Source organism: Saccopteryx leptura, chromosome 5, assembly GCF_036850995.1.
Source record: "Saccopteryx leptura isolate mSacLep1 chromosome 5, mSacLep1_pri_phased_curated, whole genome shotgun sequence".
Taxonomy (NCBI): Eukaryota; Metazoa; Chordata; class Mammalia; order Chiroptera; family Emballonuridae; genus Saccopteryx; species Saccopteryx leptura.
Genome location: NC_089507.1, coordinates 430630 through 458047, shown reverse-complemented (window position 1 = coordinate 458047; position 27418 = coordinate 430630). Strand labels below are relative to the sequence as shown.

Genomic DNA, 27418 nt, shown 5'->3' with positions numbered 1-27418 from the left:
CTGTTTCTTCTCCCCACACCCATTTTCCACCTCTGCATGCCCCTGCTCTCATTTCTTAACCCCAGGACACAGTCTTCATTCACTTCCTCCCCGCCCCACGTCCTGCTAAGCAGTGGAGACCACCAGAAAATGGCCGTGTGGGTTTGGTTACCCGGCATCAGCTGGGCTTGGCACTCTCTGGTTTCCTCCAGGCCCGCACTGCATTTCATTCCACTAGAACTTCAAAATCCTTTAAAAATAACAGATCAGAAGGCATTCTGATGTCATCATGCTTGGAAATGCCCCAAGGTTCAGATGTCCTGTTCACTGGGACTTGCTGCAACACCTGCTTAAGGGTAGCCACCATATGTCACTTCTCACACAAATCAATTTACAAACGTTTCCACTGAAATACAAGCACTCAAAAAGCAGCATCACTTGCAACTGACCCACTTTAAAGCAAGCACTACCGAAGTGTCTACCGGGAGTGGTGATAGACATGCAAATGCTAATGTTTCTTTTAAGTTTCTATTTTTCACTTGCAACTGCTTTTTATTTCCATGTGGGGGAACGAGAGGAGAAATGCATCATAGAGGACATTCCAAGTGACACTCTGATCACAGGTAGGTGAGATGTGCTCTGTCGAACGTTGAGATCAGGATGCTACGCTGTGGCCTCATGACCACGGCTGTATACATTGTTTAGCAGTCAGTATCATACTGTGGTTTCTCTTGAGAAAGTTTATGAAGTCATGCAAACCCAACATGAAAACAGCCTTTTAGAGTAAACTGCATAATTCATAAACAGGAAACCCAGATGCAACACCGCAGAATCCAGACTTGATTTGTTTTTCCGGTTGTCAGGTTTCCCTCAGTGAAAGATTCTGATGCCATTAATTCTGCTAAGTCTGGTTGAATTCTCCAAAAGTATGTGAGGGCTCTAGATAAGTCCAGTAAAACAGGCAAAACAGCAGACACTAACGTGTCCTCTGACTGTCCGTGTTCCACAGGGTAAGGCACTAAGGGGCCACGCTTTTGCAGGCCTGACACTGGTGCCACGCTGGCTGCCCATGAAACCTGCCCTGTCGTGGGACTCCTGCTCATTCCCACTATCACCCAGTCCCCCACCCGGTGAGCTCCACTGGCCTGCTGAGGAAGAAGCAAGTGCCAGGGTCTCAGAATTGCATAGAAACTCTAGTATGTTCAACACTCAAATCAGAAACAACATCAGGTGCCCTGATTTTCATCCCAAAAGAAAAAAAGAGCAGTATGTATATGCACCTTTTTCTGTCAGTGTTGATTATGGATTCGTATGTCCAGTTCAACTGTGTCAAGTTCTTCTCTGTTTATCTTGGCCGCCACATTGCAAAGTGATATGTTCTATTGCAAAGACTAATAGAACATATCTTGCAGAGCTGAATAATGCACCGCATGTGGAGGTAAAGGAAGAGACTGCAAAGTGAGACAGCTTCATGGGCAGCCAGCGTGGCACCAGTGTCAGGCCTGCAAAAGCATAGCCCCTTAGTGCCTTACCCTGTGGAACACGGACAGTCAGAGGACACGTTAGTGTCTGCTGTTTTGCCTGTTTTACTGGACTTATCTAGAGCCCTCACATACTTTTGGAGAATTCAACCATACTTAGCAGAAGTAGACTGCAAAGAAAACATACAGAGAAGCACTGGGTGGAGTCAGAGCCTCGCTGCTGGCATGGTCACTGTGGGAAGAGGCTGAGTTTGGGACAGTGAGTGTGAATAAGAGCACCCAGATTCAGGTCCCAGGTCTGCCATCTAATAACTCTGTGCCTTGGGCAAGGGACTTAACTTCTCTGCTTCATTTGTAAAACAGGATGAAATAATAACGATGCCTATTTCTTTCTATTGTGATGATGACTGAATTGATATTGGTAGAGCTCATAGGACCCAGCCAGACACACAGAATATACTGTTTGTGTTCCCAGACCCCAACTTTTTCATTGCAGGGATGTTCCAACTCCTGGGTGAATAGCAGGTGGCCATTTTCCCAGTAACCTGTGACTTTTTCAGCCTGCATTTGAAAGGATGGCAAAGAGTAAGAAAAAGGAGTAGTAGTCCTCCCCTGTCTGCTGCCTTGAGGCCCACCAGCTGAATGGACTTGGCCTGGGACAAACACATTGGCAGTGAGCCAGAGAATCACCTGATCCACTAGACGGTCTGAGGCATAAGGCAAATGTGGTGCAACAGTGTTCAGCAGCTGCAAGGACAGGTCTCAGTCTGCCTGGCCTCTCATTCCAAATCAGGAACCTCTTTTAGTCCTTGTCTCTCAGACATTTAGCCTACCCACTTCCTTGTCCTGCTCTGGTCTTCCCTACCTCCACTGGCCCCTCCCCTGCCTTCTCAAGCCTCCACCTCTGTTCTCCCCACTCTGTTGTCTCTGTAGCCATGACCCCGTGCAATTCTTTAGGTTCAGAACTCAGCTTCTAAAGACTACTGTACTTACTGGGACAATATGGAAACAAGTCAGGTCACTTGTTTAAATTTCTCTTTAAAAGAGAATGAGGGGCCTGACCTGTGATGGCGCAGTGGATAAAGCGTCAACCTGGAATGCTGAGGTCACCGGTTCAAAACCCTGGGCTTGCTTGGTCAAGGCACATATGGGAGTTGATGCTTCCTGCTCCTCCCTTCTCTCTCTCTCTCTCCTCTCTCCTGTCTAAAATGAATAAATAAAGTCTTTAAAAGAAAAAAAATCAAAAATTAAAAATAAATAAAAGAGAATGAGGTTTTAAAGTTCCAGAATGTTTAATATGCTAACAGAAAGAAATGGAAAAAGGTAAGAAGGAATGACCAGGACACATGGAAAACAAACAGCAAGACAGCAGCTTAACCCAACTACATTATATTACACTAAAGTGCAAATGGGCAAAGCTCCAATGAAAAGACAAGGATGACTGGATTTAAAAACAAAACAATTACACGCTGTTTCTAAACGAAACACCTTTAATATAGGGAAAGGATTAATGTAAAAGAATGGAAAGACATACACATAAATATGAACTGAAGGAAAGTGAGTATAAAATAGACTTTAAGAAAATCAGTACCCCTGGAGTTAAAGGGGCACAGAAACCAATGATGTGGGGTTTAATAACAGAAAGATGTCTAGACGTGTTTCCTACTTCACTCTTACAAACTTCTTTTAAAGGAATTTGAGCACACAGACCATCAATTAAGTCTCCACTCATTGTTATTTTCCCTGAACTGTAATCATGTCCTAAATCATCAGCCCCTTACTTAGGTGTGCTAAGTAACATAACAGTGTACCCCAAGATACAAGTCTTACACATTCCTTTTAAAAATTCCTTTTATGAAAAAATTTCATTTCATATTTACTGTATGCTCTGTTCACTGTACGTTGCAAGCCCCTAGATCTGAAGCGAGGACCCTGGCCAGTTCACCTGCTTGCAGTGTGGACACACTTCTGACTGCTGTGGGCCAGGAGCACAGCCTACCTGTGCTGCAGGAAATGGCTCTAAGTTCCTCCCTGGTCTCACCCAGCCATCGCAAAACTGCCACTTCCTGTGAAATCTGACTTGATCGTGAACTCACGTGTCAAATATACTTGGTTAGAGAGTGCTGATCCAGAACATGCTCACATTCAATTTTCAGGTCACCACTAAAATGAAAACAGACTTTAAGTTTTTCTAGCATCTGTGGGGACCTGAGACCATGTCTGATATCCCTCATTCAGGAAGAGCACAGCCAGCTACTCATTTCTCTCTTCACAGCTCTGAGGGTCCAATGGTGTCCAACGAAATACACCCATCTAGAAAGTTCCAGAGAGACCTCAGAGCCAGGTATCAAAATCTACCTGAAAGTGTGATTTTGCTCTTTGGGACTAAAAATAGACACAAGGAATTCAAGGACTTAGCTTTCCACCTCCCTCGATGAAGGCAGCTCAGAGCACCACAGGGGAATAGACTTGATTTAGGAATCAACAAGGTGTGCTTTGCAGCTGCCTTTGTTGCCCAATAGCTGGTGACTTTGAGCTGTTTCCTTATCTGTAAGTTAAGGCTACACCTGCCCCAGAGCAACACCTGGCATGGTAGTGACTGGATGCAGGTGATTGCCAATGTTGGTTCCCACCCTCTTGGACTCTGTCTCCAACCTTGTCACTTGACCTTCCAGTGTCAGCCCTAAGCTACTAGCAAAGCAGGTGTGGCTGCAACTCTAGCTAACACTTCCTCCACTACCCAAAGGAAGAAAATGTCCTGAGAAGAAGAGAAAAGGCTGCATTCCCTTCCTGGGACTGAGAAGATGATGACAAAATCAAACCTGTGCACCTGGGAACGCATCAGCCTAGGGTGCCACGGCTAAATGTAGAGTAAGAATCTTGCTTGTGATTGCTTAGAAGCTTCAAAGTCAAACAAATGCTGCATTATTTTTTTTTTAGGTAAGAGGAGGGGAGACAGTGAGGCAGACTCCCACATGCGCCCTGACCAGTATCCACCTGGCAAACCCATCTGGAACTGATGCTCAAGTACAAAGCTATTTTCAGTGCCTGAGGCTGTTGCACTCTGACAGAGCTATCCTCAGTGCCTAGGGCCACGCTCAAACCAATCAAGCCACTGGGAAAAGGGAGAGAAGGGAGAAAAGGGAGAGGTGGGGGGGGAGAAGCAGACAGTCACTTCTGTGTGTCCTGACTGGAAATCGAACCCGGGACATCCATATGCCAAGTCAAAGATCTATCCACTGAGCCACTGGCCAGGGGCAAATTCTGTATTTTTATGGTGTTTCTCTTAGCTCTCTTAGTAATACTGTTCTTTAATAATAGATTCCAGATTGTCTTAAGTGAAAAAAGAGGAGAGAGGTCTTTCAGGCAGAGAGGAGGAGCAGAGAGGGACCTCTGAGGGGCTGTGGTGTAAGTCCCAGCTGATGGCCTGATGACAGCAAGTGATGACACTTGCTAATCTTTGTGACATTTTTTGAAAACCAAGGCTGTTAGTCCCTTATAAAAGGCAAGCACTGCCTGACCAGCGGTGGCACAGTGGATAGAGCATTAACCCAGAACACGGAGGTTCCTCGTTCAAAACCTGAGGTTGGGCTCACCAGCTTGAGCGCAGGGTTGCTGGTTTGAGCAAGGGTTACTAGCTTGGCTTGAGCCCCTGGTCAAGGCGTGTACAAGAAGCAATCAATGAACAACTAAAGTGAAGCAACTACAAGTTAATGCTACTCCCTCTCTCCCTTCCTGTTTCTCTCTCAAATCAATAAAAAATAAAACAAAAAAACAGGCAAGCACTGAGAGAAATGAAAAGTGCCATGGAGCAGCACATCATTAAAGAGAAAATAATTAGAATTCTGAACCAATGAGTTAGCTCCTGGTTGCTCCCTTTTGAAGGTCCCAGATATGACTGCACTTGCCACATACCAAGTTTGCTGTGTTTTTCTTCAGAGCAAAACTTATCAGGAACTAGGAGACAGGAGACGTTAAATAAGTGTTATTATTTATGACTCCCATTCATGTCTTCCCAGAAGACCACGCCACACCTGGGGGTGTCTGAGGTTGGGTGCTCTCTGGAGCAATTCTAAGACAAGGATTCAAGTGCAAGTGATTCATTAAGGAGATGCTCCCAGGAACCAGAGGAAAAGAAGCCAGGAGAGATGAGATTTCAGGCAAAACCCAGACTCAGATTGAGCCCAGGGGCCTCAGGAACAGAAGAAAATAATGCGGATTTGACGACCCAACACTTCTGCTCTGAGTAAGTGCACAAAAGAAGTAAAAGCAAGGACTCAGACACCCGTTCACAGCAGCATCATTCACAACAACCAAAAGGTGGAAGCAACCCAAGAGTCCACCAACAGATAAGTGGATAAACAAAGCATGATGCAATATTATTCAGCCTTAACAAGGAAGGAATTCCACCCTGGCCAGATGGCTCAGAGGAGACCCTAGTAGCTGGGACGTAGACGAAAAGGGGCTAGGCTTTGTTAGTCATCAGGGAAACACGGAGCAAAGCCCACTGAGATGCACACACCAGTGAATGCAAAATGAAAAAAGCAGAAAGCGTCAAGTGTGCAAGCCCACGGGCAACCCTTGCACTCTCAGGCTCTGGACTTCCACTGCATGGCATTTACAGGAGTTGAACACAGACACATCTGTGACCCCAACAAACACATACATTAGCTCACATGCACGAGACTCTTCATAGTGGCACCATTTGTAATGGCTGATAACCAGATCCTGCCCAAAGTCCATCAGGAGACAGATGGAAAATAAAATAGTCACCTATGGAGAGTGAAATAGTAAGCAGCAGACAGGCCTCACAAACACAGGTTGACTGGAGGCCAACACAAGCATGCACATCCTTATGTAAGGTTCAGAGACAGCAATAACCTGTCTTTAGAAGTAGGAATGGAGGTTGCCTTAGGGAGGGGAGAGGTGTTAGTGAGTGGCAGGGCATTTGGGATGCTGACCATGTTTTGACCAGGGTGATCCGGTTGTGATAACTGGCTGAGTTTCACACTGATAAAGCATGTGTGATGTGTGAAGTGTGTATGCACCAGTTGTCTGGTTGACCCCGGTATGACCTGGGCATGGAAAGCAATTGCTTTCACGTATTATGAACCCAGAGTAATCCCTTCTAGAATGCTCAAGGTTCCCTGAGGACCCTTGGTTTTTCCTACAACTGTGAACTTTTTTGAGATTCCAGGTAGGAGGGTAGCAGTGAGGTGCTGTGTGGCTGAGAGGTGGTGCATGTACTTATAGAAAAAAAGTCTGGAAGGATCATACTGAATACAGAGAACTCCAAGAGAGGATTTTTACTTCCTAAAATTCCTACAAGAAATACATTTTATTTTTCTAATATCAACTCAACTGGCTACGGTTCTGGCCTCAGGGACCCACGGTCAGGAGCAGAAAGGACAAGCACAGCAGGGTCACAGAGCAGAGTGCCTGAACAGCCTGTGCGATGGATCCGGGGAGACCAGGAGAGGCACCTATAAGTGACTGGGAGAGGGTGTCTGCACGGCGGTGGCGACTGGCCTGCACACAGTCAGCTCGCAGCCAGTGTCCACTGAATGCACACCCCAGAGGAAGGGTGTCTGGGCACTGAGGCTGGTCTGCAAGCTATGTAGGAGCCACACTGGTTGGAAGCACTCAGAGTCCCCAGGTGGGGGGTGTACTTTGTGGTGAGAGCAAGGCCCTCTGTTAGTGAACTGAGCTAAGTTTTTATCCTGTTCACCCTTTTATTGTCTGGATGGTTCCAGAGAAGTCACTTAGTCCTCAGACAACTCCTCTGCGACAGTGGGGATTACTATACCAGCTTTACAGGATTGGGGGACTCGATGCGAACTGACAGAAAACAATGCATATTGAAAGCCCATAATAATGTCCAAAATCACTTACCAAGTGCTTGTATGGTGCTCACAATGTGCCAAGTTCTGTGGTAAGCAGCTTACAAATACTAATTTATTCTTCATACCCTAACAGATATGCCTTTACCATCCTGGTTTTACCAATGGGGAAACTGAGGCATGCAGTTCAATGTTTTGCTCGAGTGTCTGTTTCTAGCCAGAAACCCATACCATTGTGCCATCATGTGGTGAGAAGCACAACGGAACAGCCTGTCCCTGCTCTGTACATGTGCTGTCACCTGGGCTGTTCCATCCACACCGGAAGGCTGGCTCTCCCAGACTGTGCCCGAGCAGTGCTTCTCTCCTGCCATCTGGTGGTAGCCTAGGGGCATAACACCTGCCCTACGCTCCCTTCCTACTGAGGGGTTCAGGTTAGGGGGCGCACAGGGCTGGGGGATGATGGTGAAGGCAAACAAAAACTACCTCACTCGTTGAGGACTCAGGCAGTGTGCCAAGGACACTGGTGTTTTAACAATGACTCCACTGACATTCATTCAAAACACTTTACTGAACATGTACTGGAGGGCATTTCTACTAATCCCACAAATCCTTATGGAGCCTCTACTATGGAGACAAACACTGCTCTTGGCTTACTGCCAGGCCCCAGCCGCACAAGGAAGAGGATACAGTATGTCCCTTGCACTCCAGAACCTTACAGAGTGCAGGCACAGGATGACAACCAGAACAGCTGGCACCGCTGACAAGAGCCCAGTGTGGGCAAGTCTGAAAGAGTGACAAGAGCCAAGTCCCAAAGAAGTGGGAGGGTGGCCACTCTCAGAGAAGGGACACCCCAACCACTCCCACCAGAGGCAGGCAGACAGGGAGTGAGCATACTTGGTGGTAAGAACCATCTCAGAGGTGGGGCTGGACTGCAGGAAGAGCACAGCAGCAGGAACCAGCTGGAGAATGGGAAAACACAACAGAGGCATCCATGTGGTCATATATTTGGGAAGCCACCAGTCAGCATGGCTATGTGCTTTTCTTCAGGAGATTCAACTGCCTCAGCAAAGGTGCCGACCAGGGTGAGTCAGTGAGAGTGCTCCAAGTATTCCGCTGTTGTTGGGGGATGTTCTACAAATGTCAGGTTGGTCCTGCTAGTCAACAATGCTCCTTGTTCTTCTGTTTCCTTGCAGACACTGTCTAGCATTTCTATCAGTTACTGGGGTCTATTTCTCCTTTCCGTAGTTTTACTTCATGTGCTTTGAATCTCTCTTTAATGCATTTAGGATGATGACATCATCCTAGTGAATTGACCCCTGTATCATTATATAATTATAATTATTACCTTTGTCATTGGTAATTTTCTTTGCTCTTAAATCTTTATCTGATCATTGTAAAGCCACTCAAGCTTTCTTATGACATATGTTAGAATGGTGTGTCTTTTTTGTAATTTTAATTTTAACCTGCCTGTAGCATTACATCCAAAATGACTTTCTTGTAGACCGCATAATATTGGGTCATTAAAAACATTCATCCTACCATCTTTGTCACATTTCTGTGTAGACCAGTTACATGTAATATAATTACTACTTTTTGAGTTTGTTGATTTTAGAAAAAGGAGAGAAACATTGATTTGTTGTTCCATTTATTTATGCATTCATTGTTTGATTCTTTTTTTTTTTTTCTGAAGTTGGAAATGGGGAGGCAGTCAAGACTCCCGCATGAGCCCGACCTGGATCCACCTGGCATGCCCACCAGGGGGCGATGGTCTGCCCATCTGGGGCGTCACTCCGCTGCAACCAGAGCCATTCTAGCACCTGAGGAGGAGGCCATGGAGCCATCCTCAGCGCCCGGGCCAACTTTGCTCCAATAGAGCCTTGGCTGCGAGAGGGGAAGAGAGAGAGAGGAAGGAGAGGGGAGGGGTAGAGAAGCAGATGGGCACTTCTCCTGTGTGCCCTGGCCAGGAATAGAACCCGGGACTCCTGCACGCCAGGCCAACACTCTACCACTGAGCCAACCGGCCAGGGCCTCATTGTTTGATTCTTATATGTGTGCTGATTTGGGATCGTACTCACAACTTTGGTATATCAGGACAACGCTCTAACCAACTGAGCTACCTGACCTAAGTATATGTAATGTAATTATTGATATGCCAGAATTTAGGTCTGATTTTTGTTCCCATTTTCCACTCCTTTTGTTCCTGTGGGCCACTTGAACATTTTGTAATATCGCATTTTGCATCATCTGTAGTATATTTCACTCTGTTTGTATAGTTGTTATTGGTGGTTGCTCTTGGGATTACAATACACATATCTGACTTATCAGTGTAGGAGAATCAATATTTTACCATTTCAAGCAGAATGTAGAACTTCACTATCACGTAAGTCCCTTTGCCCTCCCACCCTTTGCAATGTAGCTGTCTTAAATATTACATCTATATACTTTGAGAATCATCAGATTTTCTTTCTTGCTTTCAACTATCAAACATTTAAAAACTGTCTTTTGAAAAAAAAATCTATTACAGTTTCCCAAGATAGTCACCCTTTTCATTGTTCTCTCCATTCCTTTTTTTTTTTTTTTTTTTTTTTTTTTTTTTTTTTTTTTGGTGGGCCATCATCTTTAATCCTAGCTTGTATCCAGCGGGCAAGAAATACACACAGTGGGCTCCAAAACCCACTCATTCAGTGCTCACAAAGCTACTGACTTATCCGAGTTTCCTAGAATCAAAGGTGTCTTCCTCACCAGACTTATTCACCTCTGTTCCCCATCTCCTTCTCTCTGTACAAACTGGCTTCTCCCTCAGCACTCCACCCGCTTGGCTGCTTCTCCTGGCCTCCTCCACGTGGCCTTTCTCTGCTCTCCTCTCTAATGCTAATCTCAGGAAACGAGCTCTCCATTCTGATATTCCAAGTTTCCTTATCATTTTTTTTTCTGTTTGAAGAACTTTGTTTAGCCATTATTTCAAAGCAGGTATTCTTAGTTTCCCTTGAGCTAAGAATATTTTGCCTTTGTTCTGAAGGATATGCTTGGTGAATATAAATTTGACGATTCTTTCAACACTTGAAAAATGTGCCATTTCTTTCTAACTTCCATATTTCTGATTAGAAATCTACTGTCATTCAAATTGTTCTACCAGTAATGCATTGTTTGCTCTATTTCCACATATATTTTTTGTCTTTAATTTTGAAAAATTTGATCATGGTGTCTCCAGTGAAGGCTTTGGGGAAACTTATCCTGCTTGGTGTTCACTCAGCTTCTTGATTCTGTAGGCTTTTTTCTTTCAACATGTCTGGGAAGTTTTCAGCCATCATTTCTTCCAATGTTTATTCAGTCCTGTATAGGCACATTCACTTTATTGAGCTTTGCTTTTGGTGCTTGGAGATGTTGCATTTTTACAAATTGAAGGTACAACTCTCCATCAGCAAAAAAGGCTACAACTTCCTGAAGGCTCAAATGATATCAGCATTTTTAGCAATAAAGTTTTGGGTTTTTTTGTATTTTTCTGAAGCTGGAAACGGGGAGAGACAGTCAGACAGACTCCTGCATGCGCCCGACCGGGATCCACCCAGCACGCCCACCAGGGGCGACTCTCTACCAGGGGGTGATGCTCTGCCTCTCCAGGGCATCGCTCTGTTGCGACCAGAGCTACTCTAGCGCCTGGGGCAGAGGCCAAGGAGCCATCCCCAGCGCCCGGGCCATCTTTGCTCCAATGGTGCCTTGGCTGCGGGAGGGGAAGAGAGAGACAGAGAGGAAGGAGGGGGGGTGTGGAGAAGCAAATAGGCGCTTCTCCTATGTGCCCTGGCCGGGAATCGAACCCGGGTCCCCCGCACGCCAGGCCGACGCTCTACCACTGAGCCAACCGGCCAGGGCCTAGCAATAAAGTATTTTTAATTAAATTATGCATGCTGTTTTTTAGACATAATGCTATTACACACTTAGACTACAGTATAGTGTACACATAACTTTCACAAGCACTAGAACATCAAAAACTTCACATGACTCACTTTATGGCAATATATGTTTTATTGAAGTGGTCTGGATTGACCTGCAACATCTGAGGCATGATTGTACTCTTCTCTGGGATTTGTAAACTAAAACCTTTGAGTACTGTCCCACAGGTTCATGAAGCTCTTTTTTTTTCAATCTATTTTCTTTCCATTGAATAGATTTGATTATTTCTATTGATCTAATTTCAAGTTCACTGACTCTTTTCTATCCTCTCCACTCTTTTACTGTGTCTATTAAGTTTTCAATTTCAAATATTGTATTTTTCCTGTTCTAATGTGTCCATTTTTTCTTTTATACATTTCTACTCTTTTTTTTTTTTTTTGTATTTTTCTGAAGTTGGAAACGGGGAAGCAGTCAGACTGACTCCCGCATGCGCCCAACCGGGATCCACCCGGCATGCCCACCAGGGGGCAATGCTCTGCCCATCTGGGGTGTCGCTCTGTTGCAACCAGAGCTATTCTAGCGCCTGAGGCAGAGGCCATAGAGCCATCCCCAGCGCTGGAGCCAACTTTGCTCCAATGGAGCCTTGGCTGCAGGAGGAGAAGAGAGAGACAGAGAGGAAGGAAAGGGGGAGGGGTAGAGAAGCAGATGGGTGCTTCTCCTTTGTGCCATTTCTCTTTCGTTGAGACTTCCTATTTTCCCATTCTTTTAAGGGTGTCCCAACTTCTAGTTGATTTACTTTATGATGGCTATTTAAAATTCTTGTCAGATAATTCCAACATCCATGTCAGTGTACTGTTGGTGTTTATTAAATGTCTTTTCTCATTCAAGTTCAGATTTTCCTGATTCTTGGTATGCTGAGTAATTCTGTAATGTATCCTGGGCATTTTGAGTATTATGTATGACTATGAATCCTATTTAATTACTGTTTCAGCAGGCTGTCAACCCATTTCAATTCAGAATACACCCTCATGTTAACTTAGTTTTCTGAGATTTTGCACTGCTGTTCTGGTCTACCCTGCCTGTGTGCTGCATGTTGGCCAACTTGAGACCTGGGCAGTATTCCACACCACAGGGAGAGTCTCAAAGTTTTTGCTATGTTAATTCTGGTTGGTTACATGTACAGGGTGCTCAGAAGTGTGCTGCATAACTTCAGATATAGTCTAAAAGATCCCTTTCTCCAGGTCCCTCCTCTCTGTGATCCTCCCTCAGCTCTCCAGGGTTGAAGACGGGTGCTGCCTCTTTGCTGTCCTTAATGCAGGGCAGGCATCCTGACAGGCTCTACATGTGAAGTGTCCAGTGGAGATGGGTCCAATTTCTTTCTTTTGGAACAGAATAGGTATACTTTGACAGGTTACAATCCACAGGATCACCCTATTCCAGATCCTCTGGCTAGAGAGGTTTCTTCAGTGGACTTTCTCAGTTTTTCCTCTCTCAATTTTGTCGGTTGCACATTGCTCTAGCTCCTAGGTGTAGAAGTATAGGTGTGGAGGAAACAAACTCAATGTACTGCTGAGTCACGCTCTGAGTCACGAGGTCCTTAGCCAGTGAGCTTGTTTCTCTACCTTTCAGAGTCTTCTGACAGTTTCCCAGTGCTTTCAGCTGTAACGAGCAGGAGGAACAGGGTAGAAAGCAATTGCTGTCTTTTCCAGAATCAATGATACTTTTAAAAGAACTTCTTGAAGTAGACCATTCTAAAAAGTATAGAGCATACATTATATATAGTAGCAAAATTCTGAAGGGAAGAGGCTAGGTCTATTCAAAAGATGTTTAAGGCTGCAATCACTCAGCGCAGGCAAGCTTCAAACTGAAGCCTTCTGTCCCAGGAAATGTACTCTCTCAATTGTTCTCCACTCTCTCACTTTCCAAGGCTGTCCCCTGCAGTCAGCACGAGGGTGAAGCTCCCATCTCAGGTCCCTGTGGAGGCTGTCCTCTTGCCTCCCAGGAAGGCAATGTGCACTGGAAGTAGTTCTGGGCTTTGGAGGCAAATAACTTCACTGGTAATTCTGCCTCTACAACTTATTATTACTAGATGATTCTGGGCTGTGACTTTATCTCTGAGACTCAGTTTCCAACTTGTAAAATAGGAATAGTAACACAGAATGCAACACTTTTTACAGCCTCCACCACTAGTACCTGGTCCACGCCACCTAGTTTATGATGATAGCCTTCCACCTTTCCACTCTTCACGCTTCTACATTCTTTTCTCACACAAAAATTTCAAAATGAAAATCACATAATTTCACTCCTTCAACCAACTGCTTCCCCAAATCCTTACAATAGACCAGTAGGCCTTCCGTGGTCGGGCCCCTGCTACACCTTCAACCTTATCTACCATTCTCTCCCTGCTAACCTTCCTCCAGCCACTCTGCTGTTCTTTAAACATCTAGGCATGCTCCTGCACAGAAGGACCTTTCCCAAGGTGGAGACAGCATTGCCTGGTGCTGAGAGAAAAGGCACACACTGCTTGGCTCTGAACCCTGACTCTGCCACATGCTAGGTGTGTGCCCTTGGCAAACTACTTTTTCTATGCTTCAGTTTCATCATGTGTAAAATCATCATAAAAGCAGTATCTACCTACATAATGTTATTAAAATTCAGAAAATATCTGTAAGTTCCTTAGAATCCAAACTGTAGCAGAAGCCTCTGGAAATGGTGAAAGGATCTGACATGAACACACCAAAGCTTCAAGAAGAAATTATGCGGGAAGTGTTCAGGATAAGTCACAGGAGGGAGAAACTGAAGGCAGGGGAACTACTGAGGAGGTGTGGGAGGAGGTCTCAGCCTGACCCTCACAAAGTTACATTCTAGGTAGAAAGTTTTCATAGGCTTATCTTCTTTACAGTCCTCACAGCTGTGACACCTGAGAGGAATACGAACTGTCCCCTCTTCTCTGCCATGAAAACTGAGGCTCAGAGCGGTGAAGTAACTTGTAGAGAAGAGTGAGATGGGACCAGGAGCTCAAATCTTCCTATATATTCCAGTTTCCCAACTCTGCTATGTGACCTAATCACCAAGGTGCAAACTGTTCAATAGTGAGATTTTGTGTGGTGGCACAGTGGATAAAGCGTCGACCTGGAAATGCTGAGGTCGCCAGTTCGAAACCCTGGGCTTGCCTGGTCAAGGCACATATGGGAGTTGATGCTTCCAGCTCCTCCCCCCCTTCTCTCTCTCTGTCTCTCCCTCTCCTCTCTAAAATGAATAAAAAAAAAAGTGAGATTTTGTGATTGGGTACACTGAAATATACAAGTTAATTTATAAGTAAACATATATAACTATTCCTTACACTTATTTTATAAAGTGTCTTATCTTATATTTTTGAAACAGGGTCTTTCAAGATACAGCAATGGGACATGGTCAGACATGATTTCCTTGAATCTGCTCCTGGTTTGGGGCTGTTTGTGACTGTTACAACTTACAGTGAGGAGGTAAAATATTTTTTTATGTTGCGTTATTAAAATTTTTCATTTTCTAAAATTCACATGTCGTGTATCTCACAAACTCTTTAAATCTCTGCATAAGCACTCATTAAGTAGCATTTACTAATGTGTAGACCTCCAAACAAAGACACTGCACAAAGATGGAGAGGGTGCCTGCTCCAGCAAGCCTCGTCTAGCTGATGCCTGCAGAAAGTTTAAAAACCATACAAACTGAGGTTTGCTGGACTTGCTGGGCAGAAAGACCCACAGCCAAGGAGTCCGAATGGTTCTGGCAGGGGCCGCACCTCCTCCCAGCCCCCACACCTAGCATGAGGGTCAGATAGGCCACTTCCCCATCCTGTTCTGGCAGGGGCTTTCTCTAGTACTCAGCAGCCTCCAGGTTGGTCTGGTCTCTCTGGGAATTAGTAAAGGAGTAGGAGAGGCACCATGAGCAAGTGGAAAGCACATGGGTTTTGGAGTCAGCCAAGTTAACCTGTAGACCGTCTTCTACAAGCTGAATCCTGTGCAGGTTCTTTTCCTGCTTTGATTCTCCATTTTCCCATCTGTACAATGAATATAACAGATGTCCACACCTGATCATGCCAGTTCAAGATACTCTGTACTGCTCAGTCCAATAACTCAAATACGGTTGCAAGAACTACTTCCCTGTGGACTTGGAGTTGTTCCGGGATGCGCTCATCGGGTGAGGGTGGTGGTGGCGCATAGCCTTGTAGAACAGGCATCTCCTCTGGTGTGAAGAGGGCACTTGATGTAGACAGGACAATGTTCTTATTCTCCTGAAAACTGGGTGATACATGGGCCTGAGCTCAGGGCAGACATGACACCCCTACTCATGTGGAGACTGGAGCTGGCTTACTGGAGACTCCATTCCACCTAGACTACTTGATTCCTGCCTGTTGTAGCAGTCGTCTCTTGGTGCACCTGGCACTTCCTGACAACAGTTCCACTGGGACCCACTGCCCAACTCCAGTCACTTGCATGCCACCTCCTGTGTTTCTTGTCCAGTGATACCAAAGCCTAGGTCTCCTGTCCTTTTCCAGGAGTCTTTCATAAGCAATCTGTAAATGTCCCCATGGTTTATTAAACCCAGAACCCAAATCTTAGTTGTGCTAAAAACCGTCACAGAGGCCCTGGCCAGTTGGCTCAGTGGTAGAGCGTCGGCCTGGCGTGCAGAAGTCCCAGGTTCGATTCCCGACCAGGGCACACAGGAGAGGTGCCCATCTGCTTCTCCATCCCTCCCCCTCTCCTTCCTCTCTGTCTCTCTCTTCCCCTCCCACAGCGAGGCTCCATTGGAGTAAAGATGGCCCGGGCGCTGGGGATGGCTCCTTGGCCTCTGCCCCAGGCACTAGAGTGGCTCTGGTCGAGGCAGAGCGACGCCCCAGAGGGGCAGAGCATTGCCCCCTGGTGGGCAGAGTGTCGCCCCTGGTGGGCGTGCCAGGTGGATCCCGGTCGGGCGCATGCGGGAGTCTGTCTGACTGTCTCTCCCTGTTTCCAGCTTCAGAAAAATACAAAAAAAAAAAAAACCTGTCACAAAAAAACCTGTTCACTGTTATTAAGATAGAAAAGGTTTGTTCTTCAAAAACACAACTGCCTGAAACAATACCTCCTTCTAGGAGAAATATTTTCATTCATTCTGCAAACATTCAACAAATTTTATCATTGGCTTATTATATGCCCAACCCCCCTCTTGGCCTACGAGAGACAACACTCTCACCCACAAGCCTTATTTTCAGGAAGGCCCTCTGTTTGCAAGATAACAAACAGCTCTACTTTCAGCATTTCTTACAAGCTAAGATCCCCTCTTAAGAGCCCTGTCATTGCCCTGCAAGGACTCTGTTCCTACTTGGGCCAGTGTGTCTGAGGCATGGGTTGCCCCTGATCACGTGTTCATCCCCATGCATGTGTTTGACAGCTCAAGAAAACAAGCCAGTAGGATAGGCAGGGCAGACCAATCAATGATACATATGTACCACACAAACATGCATTTTGTGCTCCATTTTTCATTACCATATTCCATGTCCAATATGCCTAATTCATTTTGTAGAAGAAAACTGTGGTTCTGAAATGTTAAATGACAGACAAGATCTCATTGTCAGTACGTGGCAACACCAAAATTTTAACTCAAGTATGTTTTTTCCCAATACATCAAACTAGTAGGCATTCAAAACGTGTGCTGACTTGACTACCCACTGAAAGTAGACTAGTTTAGTTTCCTTGATAGAAAACTAAAATTCAGAAACTAAATTTAATAGTCACTGAATAGTTTTTCAGAGAAGAGTTGTTATTCGTTTAAAGTTAGAAATCAATTGTATAATCTGACCCTTGAATGAAATCTAATTTAATAAAATTTCCCAATCAACAGCTTGTTAAAGGGAATTAAGTATATGACATGATACTTTAATTTCCTGCAAATCAAAATTTAAAAACTTAAAAAAAGGAAGAATATTTACTAAATTTCTCTATTTGTAATATATACCTGAGTTTCAATGATTTAATAGACTATTTTTTTAGCAGTTTTAGGTTCACAGCAAAATTCGGCAGAAAGTACAGTTTCCACATGCCCTTTGTCCCCAAAAACAGAGTCACCCCCACTATCAGCACTGATGGTGCATCTGTTACAGTTAGTGAACCTACATTGACACATTATCATCACTTGAAGTCCATGGTTTACATCAAAGTTCAGTAATACTGTTGTGCATTCTATGGGTTTCCATTATAGTATCACAGAGTAGTTTCATTCCCCTAAAAACCCTGTGCTTCCACTATTCACCTCTCTCCTCCCTAACCTTTGACAACCACTGATCTTTCCATCGTCTCCATAGTTCTGCCTTTTCCAGAATGTCACATAGCTGAAGTCGGTGTGCAGCCTTCCAGGTTGGCTTCTTTCATTTAGCGACAAGCCCTTAAGTTTCCTCCATGTCTTTTCATGGCTTGATAGCTCATTTCCTTTTAGTGCTGAACAGTATTTCATTGTCTGGATGGACCATCTAGTGAGGGACACCTTGGTTGCTTCTGAATTTTGGCAATTATAAATAAAGTTCCTATAAACATTTATGTGCAGATCTTTTGTGTCGATACAAGTTTCCATCTCAGTTGGGTAAATAAATAGCATATTTGCTGGACTGTAAGTTTAGTTTTGGAAGAAATGGCCAAAGTGTCTTCGGAAGTCACAGTACCATTTTGCATACCCACCAACACTGGATGAGAATTCCTGTTGCTTTACATCCTTGTCAGCACTTGGTGTCAGTGTTTCATATTTCTGCTGTTCTCCCAGGTATTGATATATTGTTTTTAATTTGCAGTTCTCTAATGAGATATGGCAGGAGAATCTCTTCATATGCTTATTTTCCTTCTGTATGTCTTCTTTAATGAGGTGTCTATTCAGATCTTTTGCCCATTTTTAAACTGATTTGTACATTTTCTTATTGTGGTTTTCAGAGTTCTTTGTTTATTTTTGGATAACAGTCTTTTATCGAAGTGTCTTTCACAAATATTTCCTCTCTGTGGCCTGCCTTCTTACCCTCTTGACATTGTATTTTGCAGAGCATAAGTTTTAAATTTTAATAAAGTCCAGTTTCTCATTTTCTTCCTGGATCATGCCTTTGGTGTTGTATGTAAGAAGCCATAACCAAACACAAGGTTATCTAGATTTTCTATGTTATCTTCTAGGAGTTTTATAGTTCTGTGTTGTACATTTATATCCATGAAGCATTTTGAGTTAATTTTTGTAAAAGGGGTAAAAAGGTGTGCTTACATTCATTTCTTTGAAGGTCAAAGTCTACTTGCTTCAGCACCCTTAAAGACAGTTAACAAGGGCTGTCTTTGTAACTGTTGTCTAAACAGGGAGACATATTCCTGGTGTTTTCTATCCTATTGTCTTCTCAGAATCCTCTCTTACTTCAAAACATTTTAAAACCTCTCTTATGATTTATTCCTTGACTAATGTGCTATTATTTAGAAGTGTACTTTCAATAGCTAAGTATTTTGGGATTTTCCAGCTACCTTTCTGTTACTGAGTCCAACTTTAATTCCATTGTGTTCTTAGAGAAGACACTACATTTTTATTATTTTCAATGTGTTAAGGTATACTTTATATCCCAGTGTGGTCCATCTTTATGAATGTTTCATGTGAGGTTGGAAAGAATGAGTAACCTGCTGTTGTAGGATAAAGCAGTCTGTAGATGTCACTTATATACAGTTGGGTGATGGTACCATTGAGTTCAACCGTGTCCTCACAGACCTTCTGTTTGCTGAATCTGTCCATTTTGACAGAGAAGTGTGGGCATTTCCAACCATCATAGTAAAATCTTGTTTCTCCTTGCAGTTTTTTTTTTTTTTACAGGGACAGAGAGACAGAGTCAGAGAGAGGGATAGATAGGGACAGACAGACAGGAAGGAGAGAGATGAGAAGCATCAATCATCAGTTTTTCGTTGTGACACTTTAGTTGTTCATTGATTGCTTTCTCATATGTGCCTTGACCATGGGCCTTCAGCAGACCGAGTAATCCCTTGCTGGAGCCAGCAACCTTGGGTCCAAGCTGGTGAGCTTTTTGCTCAAGCCAAATGAGCCCGTGCTCAAGCTGGCAACCTCGGGGTCTCGAACCTGGGTCCTCAGCATCCCAGTCCGATGCTCTATCCACTGCACCACCGCCTGGTCAGGCACTCCTTGCAGTTTTATCAATTTGTACTAACAAGGTTTGATGTTCTGTAGTAAATACATAGGATTGTTTTATCTCCTTGGAAAATGGACCTCTTCATCACAATACAATGAATGCTCTGTGACTCCATTACCCCTGATGGTTTCCCTTTTTCAGAAGTCAATAAAGCTACTCCAGCTTCCTTCTGACTGTGGTAAGCTTAAAGTTAGCATGCATATTTTTGTCCATCCCTTAACTTGTCATCTGTATGTCTTTATGTTTAAAGTGAGTTTCTTATAGACAATATATAGTTGGGTCTTGTTTGTTTGTTTGTTTTGTTTTTTTCCTTTATTTTTCTGAAGCTGGAAATGGGGAGAGACAGTCAGACAGACTCCCGCATGCGCCCGACCGGGATCCACTGGCACGCCACCAGGGGCGACGCTCTGCCCACCAGGGGGCATCGCTCTGCCACGACCAGAGCCACTCTAGCACCTGGGGCAGAGGCCAAGGAGCCATCCCCAGCGCCCGGGCCATCTTTGCTCCAATGGAGCCTCGGCTGCGGGAGGGGAAGAGAGAGACAGAGAGGAAGGAGGGAGGAGTGGAGAAGCAAATGGGCGCTTCTCCTGTGTGCCCTGGCTGGGAATCGAACCCGGGTCCCCCGCATGCCAGGCCGACGCTCTACCGCTGAGCCAACCATCCAGGGCCTGGGTCTTGTTTTTTGATCCATTCTGACAGTCTATCTTTTAATTAGTGCATTTAGATCACTCATAGTCAAAGCAATTACCAGTGCAGTTGAGTTAACATTTACCATATGTGTCAGTTCTCTAATCACGGCCCTTGTTCTTTGTTCCTGTTACTGTCTTCCCCTCTTTTTCTATCTTTTGTAGTTTGAACCGAAACCTGTGATTCTATTTTATCTCCTTTCTTAGCATATCAGTTATACTTTATTTTTTAAAACATTTTTTGTGGCTGCCCTATTGTTTGCAATATATATTTACAACTAATCCAAGTCCATTTTCAAACAATATTCTACCACTTCATAAGTACAGCAAATGCCTTATAATAACAAAGTACTCCTAATTCTTCCTTCCTATCCCTTGCAGCATTGCTGCCATTCATTTCACTTATGCATAAACTATAATCATCAAGTACACTGTTGCTGTTAATTTGAACAGACTGTTATGTGTTAGGTCAGTAAAGAAAAAGAAAAATTTTAATTTTACCTTCACTTATTACTCCTGATGCTCTTCTGTTCCTTATATAGATCCAAGTTTCTGACCTACATTGTTTTCTTTCTCTCTAAAGAATTTCTTCTAACATTTCTTGCACAGCAGGTCTATCAGTGACAAATTCCCTCAATTTTTGTTTGAGAAAAATCTTTACTTCTCCTTCATTTTTGAAGGAGAATTTTGCAGAATATAGAATTCCATGCTGGTGAGGCTTTTTATCCCTCTTTTTCTTTCAAAACTATTTCATTCCACTCTCTTCTTACTTAATGGTTACTGAGAAGTCAAATGTAATTCTTATTTTTGCTCTTCTACAGCTAAGGGTTTTTTCTTCTGGCTTCTTTCAAGATTTTATCCTTGATATCCACAGTTTTAATATGATATGCTTAGGTGTAGTTCTTTTGGTATTTAACTTGATTGGTGTTCTCTGAGCTTCCTGATTCTATGGCTTGGTGCACAGCATAAATTCGGAGGAAGTTCTTCCTCACTGTTGCTTTAAATATTTCCTCTGTTCCTCTCTCTCTTCTCCTTCTGGTATTCTCTTATGTGCGTGTTACACCTTCTGTAGTAGTCCCATGGTTGTCGAATATCCTGTCTCATTTTTTCAGTCATTTTTCTCTGCTTTTTAGTTTTGGAAGTTTCTGTTGACCTATACTCAAGCTCAGAGATTTTTTTCCTCAGCCATGTCCAGTCTATTAATGAGCTCATCAAAGGCATTCTTTCTTTCTGCAGCAGCATTTTTATCTCTAGCATTTCTTTTTCATTCTTCCTTAGGATTTCTCTCTCTCTGCTTACACTGCCCATCTGTTCTAGTATAGTGTCTACTTTTCCCATTAGAGCCCTTAGCATATTAATCATAGTTTTTCTAAATTCCTGTTCTGATAATTCCAGTATCTTGCATGTCTGAATCTGATTCTGATGCTGGCTCTGTCTCTTCAAACTGTGTCTTCTTGCCTTTTAGTGTGCCTTATAATTGTTGTTGAAAGCTGGATATGATGTACTGGGTCAAAGGAACCCAGTATTGGTTCTCAGAGGTTCTTATGTGTCCTCTGTATCTGCTGGTCATTTCTTCAATTTTGGAAGCAGCTGTTTGTCCTGTTACTTCAATTCTCTAACAGGTCAAAGAAGAAGTGGATTTCTTTCTGTTTAGCTTTTTACTTGTTAGGACAAAGTGACAACTTCTAAGCTCCTTACATGCCAGACTAAAAGTCCTATACCTGTGTTGTTTTTTTTAATTCCTTATAAACTAAACAGAAACTCAAAGTTCCCCAACAAAGATAACCAGTTTGGTGTGTATTCTTTAAAATCCTAATGAAAACATACAGAAATATATATGTGCATGCGTGTTTTTACAAATGATGCTTTTTTAACAACGAAAAAAAGGACTCTATTCTGACTCCTCTACCAGAGGATACGATGGACACTTGCAGTTCAGATATGGGTATAATACTCTCTTTTATTGCTATGTTAATGTTTCTTTATTTGGCTTTGCCTGAATTTAATCAGTCCCCACTAAAAGGTATTAAAGTTATTTCAAAAATGCAATTTTGCTACTACAAATAACATCGCACTGGATATCCTTTTACACATAACTTTGTCTACTTGTGCATTTCTATAGGATAAATTTCTCTAGGTAGAACTGCCAGGTCAGTGGTTCAATATAAACTGCCAAACTGCTCTCCAGAATGGTTGTTCAGCTTGCATTCCCAAAACATTTCTATTTCTCAATAATGTCCTTGGGCACTTTTAACTCTTTGCCAACTTGCTAACAAACAAGGAATATCCTACTATGATTTGTATTTTTTTTATTACTAGCAAGTCTGAGTATTTTTCATGTTTATTGGCCATTTGATTTCTTAAGAATTGCACAATTTTTACTAGATATATAGAGAAGATTTACTTTTAAGAATGGCAACTAGAAGATAATAAACTATGAAAATCCTCAATCCTAGGTATTATTGTCAAAGTTATATGGTCCGCAAGGAACATTCTATTTTACTTCACATTCACCTGGCGAACACATCATTTGCTTAGAATCTAATTCTACGAGGCTTGTGTCATTCGGAGGGAGTAAGCTGGTAAGTACTCCCCTCCCAGTCCCTGTTGATGAACACAGCGTCAACACTATTCAGGCTTGACATCAGTATGCAGAACCATGACACCCAGGCTGGCTAGAAACATTAAAGTCCTGTGCTCAGATCTTAGCGCGACAACCAAGGAGGGAGCTGGAGAGCTTGGAAGGGGTTCAAAGGAGTGCTACAAGTTGATTAAAGGGCTTGAAAAATAAGTGTGAAGAAAGGTTAAAAGAACTGTGATTATTCAGGCTTGAAAACAAGTGAGGGCTAAGGGTGAATAATGGAATTCCAATAAATAAAACACTTCACGGTAGATGGTGATTGGCTATTTCCTAAATGTGCTGAGAATGAACGAGGAGAATTTGTACTTTAGCATCAGAAACTCAGTTGTGTGTAAAGAATTTTCCTGAGAAGAATCAGATTCTCAGCCCCAAACACATCTGCCTAATAAATTTGATGTCCAGGAAGGTGTAAGTACCCTTAGGTCAGTAGATTACCATTTGGTGCATTATTTTACAAAGAAGACTGCTGAGTAAAACAGGGACTAGCGTGGCAGTGAAGGGAAAAGGGAGATGAAGAATGTGGGGGCCGCCTGCTCTTGAAAGGGGAAAGAGGAAGGAGAAAGGAACCAAGGACACGAAGAGGGAAAACGAAGGGAAAAGGGGAACTGTTCTAAAACATACTTCTTCCTTTTCACTGTTTGCACAGCGGATCCACTTAGACATTCACATTGGAGAACATGACCTTCATGCTGCCATTGCTCAAGCCAAGGACAAAGTTAATGAAGTTAGCTTCAAGCTTGAACATCTGATTGAGCAAATTGAGCAAATAGTCAAAGAACAAAACTATCAAAGGGTCAGTCTGCCTGTTCGGCTCATTTTATCTCTTCCTTCCAGGAACGTAATTCTGTAGACCAGGGGTTGGGAACCTATGGCTTGCGAGCCAGATGTGGCTCTTTTGATGGCTGCATCTGGCTCACAGACAAATCTTTAATAAAAAATAATAATAACGATAAAAATATAAAACATTCTCATGTATTACAATCCATTCATTTCCTACAGCTCATGTTCATGGTTGTGGGTGGCTGGAGCCAATCACAGCTGTCCTCTGGGACAACATCAAATTTTTATTGGCTAATGCATAACGTACACAGATCGTTATATGGCTCTCACGGAATTATATTTTAAAATATATGACGTTCATGGCTCTCTCAGCCAAAAAGTTTCCCGACCCCTGCTGTAGACAGTTCCTGAACCAAGGAAAGAATATATTGCCTGTTCCCTTGGTTTTTCTGTCTGAGCGAGACTGTGTGAACACGCAGGGTCTGGGGAAAGGGCAATCCTGTACCCTGTCTGCTGAACCGTGAGCTTCTCTAGGATAGGAGGCAGTGACCCATCCACCTTTAGGGTGTGAGCTTACAGAATCAACAAATCAGTACTCCAAACACAACCCATGTATCTGAAGAGGCTCAGTATGCCCACTTTCTGAATCACAATTTGTCTCCTGTGACATTATGTGTTTTCTGGGCCACAGTACTTAGTGGACTCTGGTCAGACAAGGGCTCAAATACGCTCCACCACTCACTAACCTTGTGTCATCTGTAGGCTTCAGTTTACATAAGATGAGGGCAGGTGTGCTTGACACAGTGCCAACTTAAAGAATTCAAACCATAAAAATCTACCACTATTGGGTAACTTTCATTTTGCTTAATGGTGACAAATGTATAAAATAGTAGATTAAATACCTGATATTTTACAGCAAAATACAAAAGCATCTTACAAGGTTATTCTTTTTTTTTTTTTCCACTGACGAGAGAAAGAATGAGGAATGGAATGAGGGAGGAAGGGAGACAGAAGAGGGAGAGAGAGAGAGAGAGAAACATCAACTCGTTTCACTTAGTTGTTCCATTTAGTTGTGCACTCATTGGTTGCTTCTCGTACGTGCCCTGACCTGATCGGGGTTGAACTTGTCACCTCTGGTGCATAGGGACAATGCTTTGTCCACTAAACCAGTGGTCCCCAACCCCCAGGCCACGGACCGGTACCGGTCCATGGGCTATTTGGTACCAGTCCACAGAGAAAGAATAAATAACTTACATTATTTCCGTTTTATTTATATTTAAGTCTGAACAATGTTTTATTTTTAAAAAATGACCAGATTCCCTCTGTTACATCCATCTAAGACTTACTCTTGACGCTTGTCTCAGTCATGTGATACATTTATCCGTCCCACCCTAAAGGCCAGTCCGTGAAAATATTTTCTGACATTAAACCGGGCCATGGCCCAAAAAAGGTTGGGGACCACTGCACTAAACCACCTGACCAGGGCCACAAGGTTGATTCTTACTCCTTGTCTTTGATGATAACACACTTGGCTTAAAAAATCAGAAATGACACTTAGGTTTAAGATGCTAAGTAGGAAACATTAAATACCATGAATGAATGCATACAGCACCTTTCCTTCAAATTCATGCAGTAAATACTTTAAGAAACTAAACCTGCCTATCTCTCTTCTGTACAGGACCGTGAAGAAAATTTTCGAATGACCAGTGAAGACACAAATAGCAATGTTTTATGGTGGGCTTTAACACAAACATTAATCTTTATCTCAGTTGGAATTTTCCAAATGAAATACCTTAGAGATTTCTTTATAGCCAAGAAGCTTGTTTAAACTATTAATAAAGACAAATAATGACCTGCTAATTTGCATAATGTTTGAGTTAATAAGTTAAAATACATTCATAAATGTATATTACATTACAGCAAGTCCTCAAATAAGGTCGTTTTGTTCCAAGTCATTCTGCTCTAACTGATGAGAAAATAACCATTTCCCCACCAGAACCACTGTCTGGAATCGACACCGTCTCCCTGTGCATCTGTGTATTTATCCCCACATCCCAACGATGGGCACAGATATACTTGTGAGGTGAATGGCATGTCCAGGTTGTCCCAATCTGAGAGTGTGTGGGTGTAAGTGGCCCTGCGATGGAAGGGCATCCTGTCTGGGGTGGGGTCCTGCCTTGTGCCCTCAGCTCACTGGTAACCCTGAACAGGAATACACATGGCCTTACTTGTGTTCATTAACCTTCCCTAGATGTATGCAGAGCTCTTATTTATTTGCTTACAATTACAAGTGTTTTGTATCTTTATTTAGAAGTTTGGTGTTTTTCTGACCAGAAAACACCAGAACTTAACTTGTGTTTATATTGATCAGCCTCGGGTAAAACTGGTTTTGTCATACGTCATGTCACTCAAAGTTTCCAATACCCTGTCAATGACTAATAAGTGAAGATTACTTACACTTTTGTGATTTCAGACATCAGCGGTTGAAGTTAATGTCACAGCATGGTAACCCTGATCAAAGGTTTCTGGCCCTGGCCGGTTGGCTCAGTGGCAGACCATCGGCCTGGCGTGCAGGAGTCCCGGCTTCGATTCCCGGCCAGGGCACACAGGAGAAGCGCCCATCTGCTTCTCCACCCCTCCCCCTCTCCTTCCTCTCTGTATCTCTCTTCCCCTCCGGCAGCCAGGGCTCCATTGGAGCAAAGTTGGCCCGGGTGCTGAGGATAGCTCCATGGCCTCCACCTCAGGCACTAGAGTGGCTCTGGTTGCAACAGAGCGACGCCCCAGATGGACAGAACATCGCCCCTGGTGGGCATGCTGGGTGGATCCTGGTCGGGCACATGTGGGATTTGAATGCCTCCCTGCTTCTCACTTCAGGAAAATACAAAATTTAAAAAAAGTTTTTTGACCTGTGGTGGCGCAGTGGATAAAGCGTCAACCTGAAAACACTGAGGTTGCCGGTTCAAAACCCTGGCTTGCCTGGTCAAGGCACATATGGGAGTTGATGCTTCCTGCTCCTCCCCTTTCTCTCTCTCTCTCTCTTTCTCTCTCTCTCCCCCCCAAAATGAATAAATAAATAAATTTTTTAAAAAAAACACATTTTTTAAGAAAGGGTTTCTAGGCCCTGGCCGGTTGGCTCAGTGGTAGAGCGTCGGCCTGGGTGCGGGGAACCTGGGTTCGATTTCCGGCCAGGGCACATAGGAGAAGCGCCCATTTGCTTCTCCACCTCCCCCCCTCCTTCCTCTCTGTCTCTCTCTTCCCCTCCCACAGCCAGGGCTCCATTGGAGCAAAGATGGCCCGGGCGCTGGGGATGGCTCCTTGGCCTCTGCCCCAGGCGCTAAAATGGCTCTGGTCGCGGCAGAGCGACGCCCCGAAGGGGCAGAGCATCGCCCCCTGGTGGGCGTGCCGGGTGGATCCCGGTCGGGCGCATGCAGGAGTCTGTCTGACTGTCTCTCCCCGTTTCCAGCTTCAGAAAAATACAAAAAAAAAAAAAAAAAGAAGAAAGAAAAAAAAAGAAAAGAAAGGGTTTCTATGACAGTGAGGCTCCTGAGTTTGGCAGGATAAGCACGTCATTAGTTCTTATTTCAAATTTGGTATCAGTCCGCACTGTCCAGGGGAAATAAAGTGTCAGCCACACAAGCAAAACTTAAGTTTTCTGGTTGCCACATAAAAAGGCTTTAAAAAGCAATAGAACCAACCCTCGTCACATATATTTAACCCAAAACATCCAAAAAAGTACCACTTTAGCATGTAATCAGCACAGAATTGCTACTGCAGGGTTTTTCTTGACATAAGGTGTTGGGAACATGAGTTTGTTTTTGTTTTTTTTTTCATTTTTCTGAAGCTGGAAACAGGGAGAGACAGTCAGACAGACTCCCGCATGCGCCCGACCGGGATCCACCCAGCACGCCCACCAGGGGCAACGCTCTGCCCACCAGGGGGCGATGCTCTGC

General features: G+C 43.7%; 1 protein-coding gene across 1 annotated transcript; it reads left to right on the top strand.

Annotated features, from left to right (window-relative positions):
• Positions 1–392: 392 nt before the first annotated feature.
• On the top strand, positions 393–25328 carry LOC136405707 (transmembrane emp24 domain-containing protein 11). The gene is made up of 5 exons (XM_066385182.1): positions 393–602; positions 14576–14676; positions 22504–22629; positions 23335–23481; positions 25147–25328. Exons 1-5 carry the CDS (start codon positions 479–481, stop codon positions 25294–25296), a joined length of 648 nt encoding a protein of 215 aa, XP_066241279.1. The 5' UTR covers positions 393–478; the 3' UTR covers positions 25297–25328.
• Positions 25329–27418: the final 2090 nt, after the last annotated feature.